At 56.8% G+C, this 10,073-nt stretch overlaps 2 protein-coding genes across 2 annotated transcripts; both read right to left on the bottom strand.

The window, feature by feature from the left end:
• On the bottom strand, positions 1-4,827 carry NCLIV_041740 (conserved hypothetical protein; the record flags this gene model as incomplete). Its single annotated transcript, XM_003881083.1, has 6 exons — positions 1-209; positions 736-1,585; positions 1,843-2,395; positions 2,774-3,214; positions 3,475-3,601; positions 4,155-4,827. 6 exons carry the CDS (start codon positions 4,825-4,827, stop codon positions 1-3), a joined length of 2,853 nt encoding a protein of 950 aa, XP_003881132.1.
• A 3,516-nt stretch (positions 4,828-8,343) lies between these two features.
• Positions 8,344-9,318, bottom strand: NCLIV_041730 (hypothetical protein; the record flags this gene model as incomplete). The annotated part of the gene is made up of 1 exon (XM_003881082.1): positions 8,344-9,318. One exon carries the CDS (start codon positions 9,316-9,318, stop codon positions 8,344-8,346), a length of 975 nt encoding a protein of 324 aa, XP_003881131.1.
• Between the last annotated feature and the right edge of the window lie 755 nt (positions 9,319-10,073).

Below are 10,073 nucleotides of genomic sequence, written 5' to 3'. Positions count from 1 at the left end.
TTACGGTTTCCCGTGCGTCAGCAGATCACAGTCGACAATTAATTGCAAATCGCCTGCAACGTGTTTCCAACGACTCCACGAATCGGCAAAAGGCCACTTCGTGAAGGAAAACCCAGACGCCGCTTGTTCCATGATTGCCTCGTCCAGCTTTGACCCCAAAGAGCCAAAGACATCCCTCACAGGCTTCCGATGATGCATTTCAAAGGCCTCTGTAAACAAGCAGCAGGGGTAACACGTCAACCGAAGTGGAGTGTGCCGAGTTGAACACCCTAATCCAGCAACAGAAATAGATACGGGGACCTCGCGTGTTCCACTTCCGTCGAACCCGAAGTGTAGCGACGCTCACACATAAAATACATATATATAGATATATACATACATATGTGGACCGTAGGGGACTGCACGTATGCGCTTCTCGACGCACTCACTACATACAAGACGGATGTTCTACGGAGAGCGGTTCCCTCGCTTTCTCTGTGCCGCGTCAAGTAGCTCATATGAAGCGGTGTTGCGAATCAGTTGACGGGTGTGGAGTTATCTGCGTGTGAAAGTTTCAACAGTGAACCCGGCGCCGACACCTCAACCCTGGTACACGGATCTGCAGTATTGCGGCACTGCGGACGTGTCTCCTGTTGCTCTGTGTTGCTTCCAGCGCTCCTTCCTCGTCCTGTTCGGCGCTCAGGAATTCTCTCTGCCGGGTTCCCGAGGCGTTTTCATTCGCGCTTGCTGTCTTACCCAGACCCTGTTCATCCGCAAAGACGACCCGGCCGAGATGAGGTAGGCGCAGGGGCTTGGCGTTGCCTTTCCCCCGCTCCTGCGCGAGGAAGATGAAGTCGGCCAGAACGCCACTGGAGAGCAGCCGCGACTCCAGCAGTCGGCAGACAGTTCCCGCGACCTCTGCGCAGAAGGCTTCGTACATGGCTGCAAACGTGGCCCGAACGTCGACGGGGAGGGGACATGCCGCCTGTCCCTTAGTCACATCCTTCGCCTCCGCGCTCGACCCCTCCACTCGCTCGGCAGACGTGTCGTGGTTGGCCGAACTCTCGTGCGTCGCCTTCCTGCTCTCCGCTTTGCTGTAAGCCGCTGTGTCTGCTGCGCTGAGCGCCTGGCGAGCAAAGCGACTGACGTAGACGGCCAAGCCTTGCACTTCGGCGCCTCCCGCAAAATGGACGCTCGAGAGCTCGACGTCGTACGGGCACACGAGCTCTCCAAACGCAGTGGTGAAAGCGACAAACTGCGAACGTGAGAAAGACACGCCCTCGCGGTCCCCAGACGCCCGCTGCCGCAGGCTGCGCTCATATTGGGTCTCCGCAATTTGCTCCAGCTCTCGGATGCACGACTCCGTGCGGTCAGGGACTGCCCGAAGATAAGCCGACCGCTTGACGAACGCCTTCTGGACCTTCACGAGCTCGTCGAGGTAGTCGACGGTCGCCCGCACGCGTGCCGGGGCATCGGGAGGCAGAGCCTCCCTCCCCCCTGGGAACAGAAGCGCTCGGAGGGACAGCAAGTCGTAGTAGTGGTCCAGGAGAGCCGGCAGGCGCGCCGGCTGCGCCAATGGGCCTTGCGACCGGAGTGACTCATACGTCTGAGGCAGAGCACACGCAGCAGACACGCGGACAGCGCCTCACGTCGGTGTGTGTACACGCGACCGCGTATCCACCTGTAATCATATACATATAGAATCATATATATATATATATATATGGCCGATCTGTGCACCACGCGAGGGGAGACTTTGTAGGCAGGGGGCTGCGCAGATCGCCGTTCAGACCGACGTCCCCTTTTCGCACACGTAGCGCCAGCGCATAACTTGGGGTCTCGCTGTTTCTGCTTGACGCTTACCTTTCTGACGACAACAAGCACATCGGTGAGGTCGACAGTGCCGAGCACATACGCTTGCGCGACCGCGGAGATGCTGGTGACGAACGGGACAATTGGAATTCCGAGGCTGTCCAGCATGTTGCTTTGCAAGCTCTCTGCGTCCACGTGGTTGCCAGCCTTCAGTGTGTCAGTTCCCCGGAAGCGAACTGAGACGCGGCTTCGGCCGCCCTGCATCTCCGAGACATATGCATCGAGAGGCGCCTGTGGGCGAGCGTCATGGGCCACGCGCAGCTTCACTGACCCGCACTGGACGAAGATGACCGGCAGCATCCGAGGCGGTACAGCAGACCCCGCGGCCTCCCCCTCTTCCTGCGCTCGAAACGCCGCATAGGTGCGGTGCCAGCGGTGTTGGTAAAGGTCCAAAATCAAGCGAACCTTCTGCGCAACCAAGACGCCCACCTCGAACGCGTCGGCGGCACTCAGATCCGTGCACCGCCGCGGTCCCTCTTCATCGTCGCTCGTGACGAGCACGTCGTACACGATGGCGATCGCGTCCACCAGCGCGTTGCCGACTCTTGTTGCGCACACACGCAGCACAGACACGCAGGTGAGGGAGAGGAAGAGCAGCGAGAGGAGGCGGGACGACCCTCGGGAAACGGGAAGCCGCGCTCCGCGAAAAAACGCGCCTTCCAGGTGTCTAGACACAGCCGACGACACGAGACAAGCGAAGGCAAAACGCCAGCTGTGAGGCAAACTTCACAGCCCTCGCCGACGGACTACGCGCACACCATTTTCTACAAAGCGGCGGAACAACGCCTGGATCTTGTGTGGCGGCAAGTCGCGCTGCATGCCTCACGAAAGCGCCTCGAGTTCTTTGTCTGCGCGGCCGCAAGGCAACGAAGGGTGGGTGCGCAGCCTGCGTCGCCGCTGTGTTTTCCTTTTGTTTGCTCACTTGATTCCGAAGCGTGTGGTGTTGCCCAGTGCGTCATGCACGCTGACTTTCTGCTTGTTTGTCTGCGGGCTTTCCGGAGGTGCGCGCGAAGGCGCCCCGCGCTTCTTCTCCCGCTCGTCCTTCTCCTTCAAAGCTCGAGTCACTGCCGCAGCCGTGCGCGCTGCGCCCGAGAAGACATCCTGAAGCACCTGAGAGACTTTATTCACAATCCAATCCTCGTCGAGTTTCTCCGGCGCCGACTGCGAGGGCGCGTGAAGCTGCGTCGGGTCGGCGACGTTGTGTGCGTAGACGACGTGGAGGAAATGCGCAATCATCTTCTCTGGCGCCATGGCTGTGAGGCCGACAGCCACTTCCAAGTCCCTGGAGACGCAGTCGACGCCAGCAGACAGAACAGAAGCGCTTTCGGAGGGACCGGAAAAGAGAAAAAGGGCGAGAACGAGACTGCAAGGGGGTGAGACGCAGCGAATGCAGAACGCATCGCGTCTACACAGAAGCACGAACGGAGTACACCCTCATGGCCCCGAAATGACCCTTGACAATCCACAAAGAAAGCCCCTGTGCGGGCTGACACTGCAAGTGCATATATCTATATATAGATATATATAGATATATATAGATATATATCATACGCAAGTGGAGAAAAGAGACGGTGGCGAAGGCCCAACGGCCTGTTCTGTTGTGCAGGAGACACGGTGACGTACCTTTCGGCCGTGTCGCCGATGAACATGACCTTGGTCTGTTCGTCGACGCGAGACTCAGCCACGGGCTGGCCCTCACTCAGTACAGAAACCATGTAAGAAAGCTTGTTTTCTCCTCGGCCGCGCATGCCTGCAGACGGGTACAAGGTGGAAATTCCTCTGCATGCGTCAAAAGCTCCTCTCATCTGCCGCACGAGTGTGCACATTGACTGCGGAGATTCCTGCCCTGTGCTGCGCTTCCTGTGCGAGGGGAAATGCGAAACGACCGTGGGAGTTCACTGGAAAACGCCCGGCGGTTGCCTCGAAGGGCGTTCTCTATATGCTTGAGCAGATGCGGGAGAACTATGTGGCGAAGCATGCCACGAAACGGATTTTTCCCCACGCGACGGAAAGACCAGAAGCACGCAGACGGCCGCGGAGACGCCTCCACACCAGAAGCACCAAAGGGAGACGGGGCCAAACGAGACTCCCCCTGCATGTTTGTGTGGCGAGGACAGAAAAGTATGCTTCGCTCCGTCTTTATTTGTGCCGCGGGGCGTTTTTCGAGTGGATGCGGTTTCGGAGTGTGTACGACTCACGTGGATAAACACGCACACGTTCCGGCTCTTTCTCTGTTGGCAGGGTGTACATACACTTCGCACCGTTCCGCACCTGTGTCGTTGCTTGCGGGGAAAGGACCGTACCTCTGAGCGCGTTAGCAGGACGCATGCTATTCTGCGAGCCGACTCCCCATTCCGGCGCTTCGTCGCCCATGATTTGTCTCGCGCCTCTAGCGAGGATGGTGCTGACATGGGGAACGAGGTGGTCAGGTCGAAATAGCGGCAAATTGGGTCGGGCGGTGACGAGCATGATTTTCGAAGGCAGCGAGTACTCCGTTAGCTGGCCAGTTCGGAGGTTGCGTGCGTGGGGGCCGAGAGCGAGGAGGAAGAGAACCGCGCCGAATCCAGGGTAGTCGGATCCGCGCCCGTACCGGCTGTCGAGTCCCCCTAGACTCCGGCCCATTACCTCGTGCCATCCCCCCGAGGCGATGAGGGTGTCGTCGATGTCGACGAGGAGCAGAATGTTTCCGGCCTGGACATCTTTGCTGGAGGCCAGCAAATTGACGGAAGACGCGTCCACGCACGGAAGTTGCTCCCAAGACCCGATCGACAGAGACGGCGACGCCTCCCACTGGAGACTCGCGGCGGCGGGGCCAGTACAGGTCAGATTGTCGAGGAGATCTGCAGGGTGTTTTTGTACCGATTCAAGGGCGTACGGGAAAAGCGCCGTCAGAGACAAGATGAACAAGGGGAGGAGACAGCCTATCAAGGAGAGTGAGGGCGACAGGCGCGAAACAACGCGGGGATTCGGTGCCATGGTGAAAGGAACGACGGGACACAAACGCCCATCACAGGGAAGCTAGTGATGTACACTCCTCGAATGGCCAGCAGACAGGCGACGCGCAAAAAACCGAACGGGAACTGAACGTGGTTCCTCTCTCGGTTTGTGCAGTGCGGAAATTCAGGGGCGCCGGGCAAAGGATGTGCGGCCTCGTCTCTGTCACCAGGTGGTCTTCGACAGGGTTCCAGAAAAGGCGCAAAATGCACGCGGGGGACAGCCGCCTGAACGAAGTCCTGGAAAGAGTTGACGGTCTCAAAGTTCCAGAGAGCCTTTCCCACTAGACGTGTCACAAAGAAGCGGCAAACCGCGCGCGCCGTCCCTGAATGCTTTGGGCTGGGGTCAGATGAGGAGACAACTCCCAGAAAAAAGTATGGAACCGACCGAAGCAGTGACAGACGAAGACCGTCGTTTGCCTGTCACACGAGAGTGCAAAGAGGCAAAGTTTCTGGGATCAGTCCGAGAATCAACGCAGCCACAGAGGACGACACAAGTTTTCGATGCTAGACACTGGACGGATGGCAGAGGGGGTGACGAGCAGCGGAATTAGAGACGGCGGCGATCAAAGCCTGACGAGCCATCTCCAAGTACACGTCTCAGGTTTCCTTTCCCCACTCGAGATGTTCGCCAAATATCCACAAAAAGACCCAGGAAGGAAGAACTGAAACCAGGCAACAGGAGTCGGCCGCAAGGCGGTTCCTCGCGCTCGGAAGTCAGCAAACACAGCGTACGCGCGAGGAGACGGAATCCCTGTCTGTTGTGAGGAGACAGAAAACGCGGGTTGGCCGAACCGAGTGAGGGAAATTGGACGAAAACTCAGAGACCGACAAGAAATAAAAAGACAGATCCGAGCGTAACTGCTCCTTTCAGTTTGCACAAGGCAAGCGACTTGAGACGACCGTCCCTCGGGCCCTGTGTCCGGGGGGTGCTAAATCTTTCTCGAGGGTGCCTAACGGCAGAGCACAGCGCACGCATCCACATCTCGTGCCCACCACCGCATGTTTGGAAAAGAGGCAGAAACGCTCCTGGCAAAGAAATGGGTTTTATACAGAAGCGAAGCACTGCGAAAAGTGCAATGCCAAAATGGAGATGTGGACGCCACTGCCGATGGCCACACGCGTCGCGGCGTCGTACGATCTCCCTACTCTGTATATATAGACAGCCGGTCCCGGCCACTGGAGAGAAAGAGTGGAGATTTCCTCTCCGCCTCCCAGGACATTCCTCTATCTCTGCCTCCTCATCTGTGCCTGATCCAGCTGAATGTAAGAGCCCTGGCGGGCCTTGCGTTCACAGTTCGCTGTTCAGACTCGCGCGTACCTGGGCACAAATTCAAGGCACCCACAGCTCTCCTATATCGCTTCGCTAGCGCCCCCGCACTTTCTCACCTGAGACTCCCTCTCCTGTCTCCCTCGTCGGTTAACTCACATCACCGCTTACTTCCAGTGGGAGATTTCCCGTGTCTGCCAAAGAGGCCGGCTAGTTCTCCCAGGGAGCGAACCCCGGGGGCAGCTCCGGGGAGCGCGAGAGCCCGCGTAAGTTTGGCTGTGTCTGTTTCGTTATTTGGAATAGTCGCTGGGTAGGAGGTTGATATGTGTGTCCGCTGGAGCCATGTGCACGTCTTTTTCGCGAACAGGAAACGTATGAAGGAAAGACGAAGAAATACTCTGCACTTGCCGTGCGTATGTTGCCTACCTAGCCGGAGACCCTGTGAACAGTTGCACCGTTTTGTACTGCATTGCCCTAGAGTTTGCTAAGACCCTCCATAAAAAAAGAGGACATGCCGTCGAAGGGAGAACAAGTTGCGAGCTCAAGAGGGAAACGCACATACGGTGCCACTGTAGCACTCCAGCCATCTGACTGGGTCAGGAGCACCCCTTCAGGGAACCGATGCCCGGGAGTACGGGAGCACACCGCTCGGTCGTGGCGCTCCCAGTAGCTGTGGTATCGTTGGGCTCAAAAGGGATGGAGAATCAGGCACCGAATTAGAAATACAGACTATCGGCGCTAACAGGGGGGACGCCGCCATGATTGGTGCACAGGGAGCTGATGTTGCAACGGAGCTAGGTATTCATTTATGAGGAAACGCATGTGGTAACGCCCTTCATACAGCAAGAGCAGCAACTCCGGGAAGAAATGGCGCCTCAAACCTGCATTCGAAACGGTGGGGGCTCCCGTGTTTCGTATGCCTCGTCTGGTTGAAGGAGCGAACGCATCATCCAGTTGAAAGCATGTGCAACCGGCCTCCCGCTCTCTCCACTGGTATTTGCCACAAGCGTAGGAACCCAGCTGTAAAATATGAAAAACGAATGCTGCTGCTCATCAGGACCGGTTGCACAAAAAACCTTCCAAGACCTCTAGTTCATCGTGTTTCTTCACACGCTCGACTTTTCTGAATCCTACCGACACTGTTTCTCAAGAACTTGTGCGTAACCCCCAAGTATCGCGTGCAGATGCTCTTGCCACCAGAGACCGAACGTTTTTTTTTTCATTCGTAGAACCTCCAGGGAAAATGAAGGCAATCAATAATAGGAACCTCGGCCATCCCCGTGACTATATGGCAGTAGATCCCGGATGACTCTAGATTCATACAGGCTGCCTTCTTTAACCTGACCTCAATCTTCACTTTCCTACGTGGGACACCGCCTGTGCAACTCCGCTGCCCATCTCCAAACGAACAGGCTCCGGAGACATGCTCGCAACTGCTCGAAAACCGACATCCACCGACACCCTTCCAGATCGAAACAGACCGTTTTCGGTAGTGGGAATTTCACTGAGCGAATTTGCGTGTAACGCCTCTGAATATCCACCACGTATCGACGCCTGCACTGAGGGACGTTCTGCCCAATCGACGACTGTCGCGTTGTAGTGACCGGCTAATATTATTTTCGTTGTACTCGTGCTGCTACACAATGCAACGGAACAAAACAGGCCTACCTTGACTAGCTCTCACAGTTGGCAAGTGCACCGCACACAATTTGCTGATGAAAACTCGAGTGAGTACAGAGTGCTGGCTGAGTCGAAAGTTCCGTGAGGCTGCACTGGGGCGATTCCCATACACTCTTGCCATCCGCGTGTCCGGCAGCGCATCGCAGTCAAACGAGTTCCGTAAAGAACTAATGGCATGTGAGAGCGACGTTCGGAGCAGCCGCTCCTGTGCGTAACACCCCAGGATCACGTTGTTGGCAACGGATTACCCGTAATGAAATCCTTTCAGTTCCGGACCAGGAAAACTTCTGGTTGCCTCATTAAACAAGGAATGGACATGAAAACTCTATCGTATCGCCTGCGCAGGCGACACAGGATGAAGTGACGGGAGATCAACCAGTGGTCCTCCCCCGCTGTGAAGGTGCTGTCCCGCCCAACCAATTCGTGTGCTACATCGACTTCCTGTAGCCCATTGTCGCTATCGACGGAAAACAGATAGAGCGGGAAGAGAGGTTCGGCACCACAGACATCGCACTACACATCCACACGCGTGTGACATGTCCTCCAAGATTAAACACAGAACCTCTTCTTGCCGACAACGGTACCGTTAGCCTCCGCGCGGTGAACCTCATAGCCAGGTCCCTTGAAGTGGCATGTGTTTTCGGCGGTTTTGTAGACGAAAGCCGCACAAATGCTGCTGGCGGTGCATGCAACTTGGCAGTCGACGACGAAGGGTGTGTTGATCGGGCTACCTACATCCGGTGCGCCCGCGTAGTCAACATTCCGCTGATAGCAGCTGTCATCGCAGGTGCGAGCTCCAGTGACAACGTGCGCAGTTTCCTGGAACACAGGTTCTCCACTTTGGAGCTTGCAGTGCTTGGTCTCAGCATCGAAGGTGTAGTGGGTGCACGAGTCTTCAGCTTGGCAGGCTCGCATGCAAGCGTCGAGAGTGACATTCTGTTGTTCAGTCGTGGCCCAGGCTGCTGAAGCGTAGCCCCTGCGGATGCAGACGTATCGCTGGTCAGTCTCCTCCGAACGGGGAGGGAGTGTGACAGTTTCAAACACTGGGGCCTCCGGCTGGCTGGGCTCATGTTCCTCAGGTTCAGGTTCAGGAACTTCTGGAACCTGTTCAGGGGTTTCCGGAACCTGTTCTTCCGGAACCTGTTCAGGGGTTTCCGGAACCTGTTCAGGGGTTTCCGGAACCTGTTCAGGGGTTTCCGGAACCTGTTCAGGGGTTTCCGGAACCTGTTCGGGGACTTCCGGAACCTGTTCAGGGGTTTCCGGAACCTCTTCGGGGACTTCCGGCTCACGATCCGGAGCTGCGGCGCCGTTAATGGAAAGGAAGAAGGAACCATCTAAGCCAGTATGCACATCAATCTCCTCGTACTCTTGTCCGAATCTGGCGCCTGCCTCAACGAAGGCCACCCCGGCGGGCTTATCGGAAGCCATGCTCGACCAGCCTCTGATGCGCACCGCTTCGCCAAGAGTCGGGAACCGGGACACTACGCCGGCAACGGCGACTGCAAAAACGGCTGCGGACCTCATGTTTACAATTCTATCGAGAAAAAAAAGCGGGGGGGGAGGAAGTCAACTATAAAGTGGAATAAGTGACTGGGAGGCCCGACGGTGGAAGCGTGTGCTACGCAGCTAGATAAAGGGTTGCCTCCACTCTCGCCCACGCTCCGCCTCGCCATCGATGTGGACCCGCCGCTCGCCAGCGCTGTCCCGGGGATTTTGGCGCAGCGTCGAGTTCTCGCTACTACACCGGTAGGTGTTCCCATGCTTCGTGCTAGCTGCGGGTGTAATATATCAGGCCTCCCGTGCTCCACCAAACAACCGGAGGAGGCGGGGTTTTCCCGGGTATGCCGCTGGAAAGCACAAACCGCCCCGAACAAAGGTTGCGGTTCTGCGCAGTCGCCAGGTGAGAACCTCTCGATGCAAAGACGGAGCTGTCGATGGACGGGGCGAAACAGAGCAGTGCAATAATCGCGAGGAAAGGGGCATATCTAGCCACCAGCTGTCTTTTCGCTGGAGGTCGAACTTTTACTCTGTGTGAACCTTTTCTGGGAGTACAGCCTCCACGACGAGCGTATCCGGAGAAACCACGATGAATGACTTCAAATTTCTAGACTGCACACAACGCTTGATACGGTCAAAAAGTGAAGGACACCGGGGCAATCGACGACCCTCCCGAAAAAGTGTGAAGGGGAGCCGGAAGACAAATTATAACGGTAGTTGCGCTCCAGGGGGTTTCTGTGGTTCTTTCGCCTTTTCCCATCTCGTCACTTTTTAACGGTGTT

Source organism: Neospora caninum, chromosome IX (assembly GCF_000208865.1).
Source record: "Neospora caninum Liverpool complete genome, chromosome IX".
Lineage (NCBI taxonomy): Eukaryota > Apicomplexa > Conoidasida > Eucoccidiorida > Sarcocystidae > Neospora > Neospora caninum.
The sequence above is the reverse complement of the archived record's forward strand: the minus strand, read 5'-3'. Positions and strand labels throughout refer to the sequence as shown.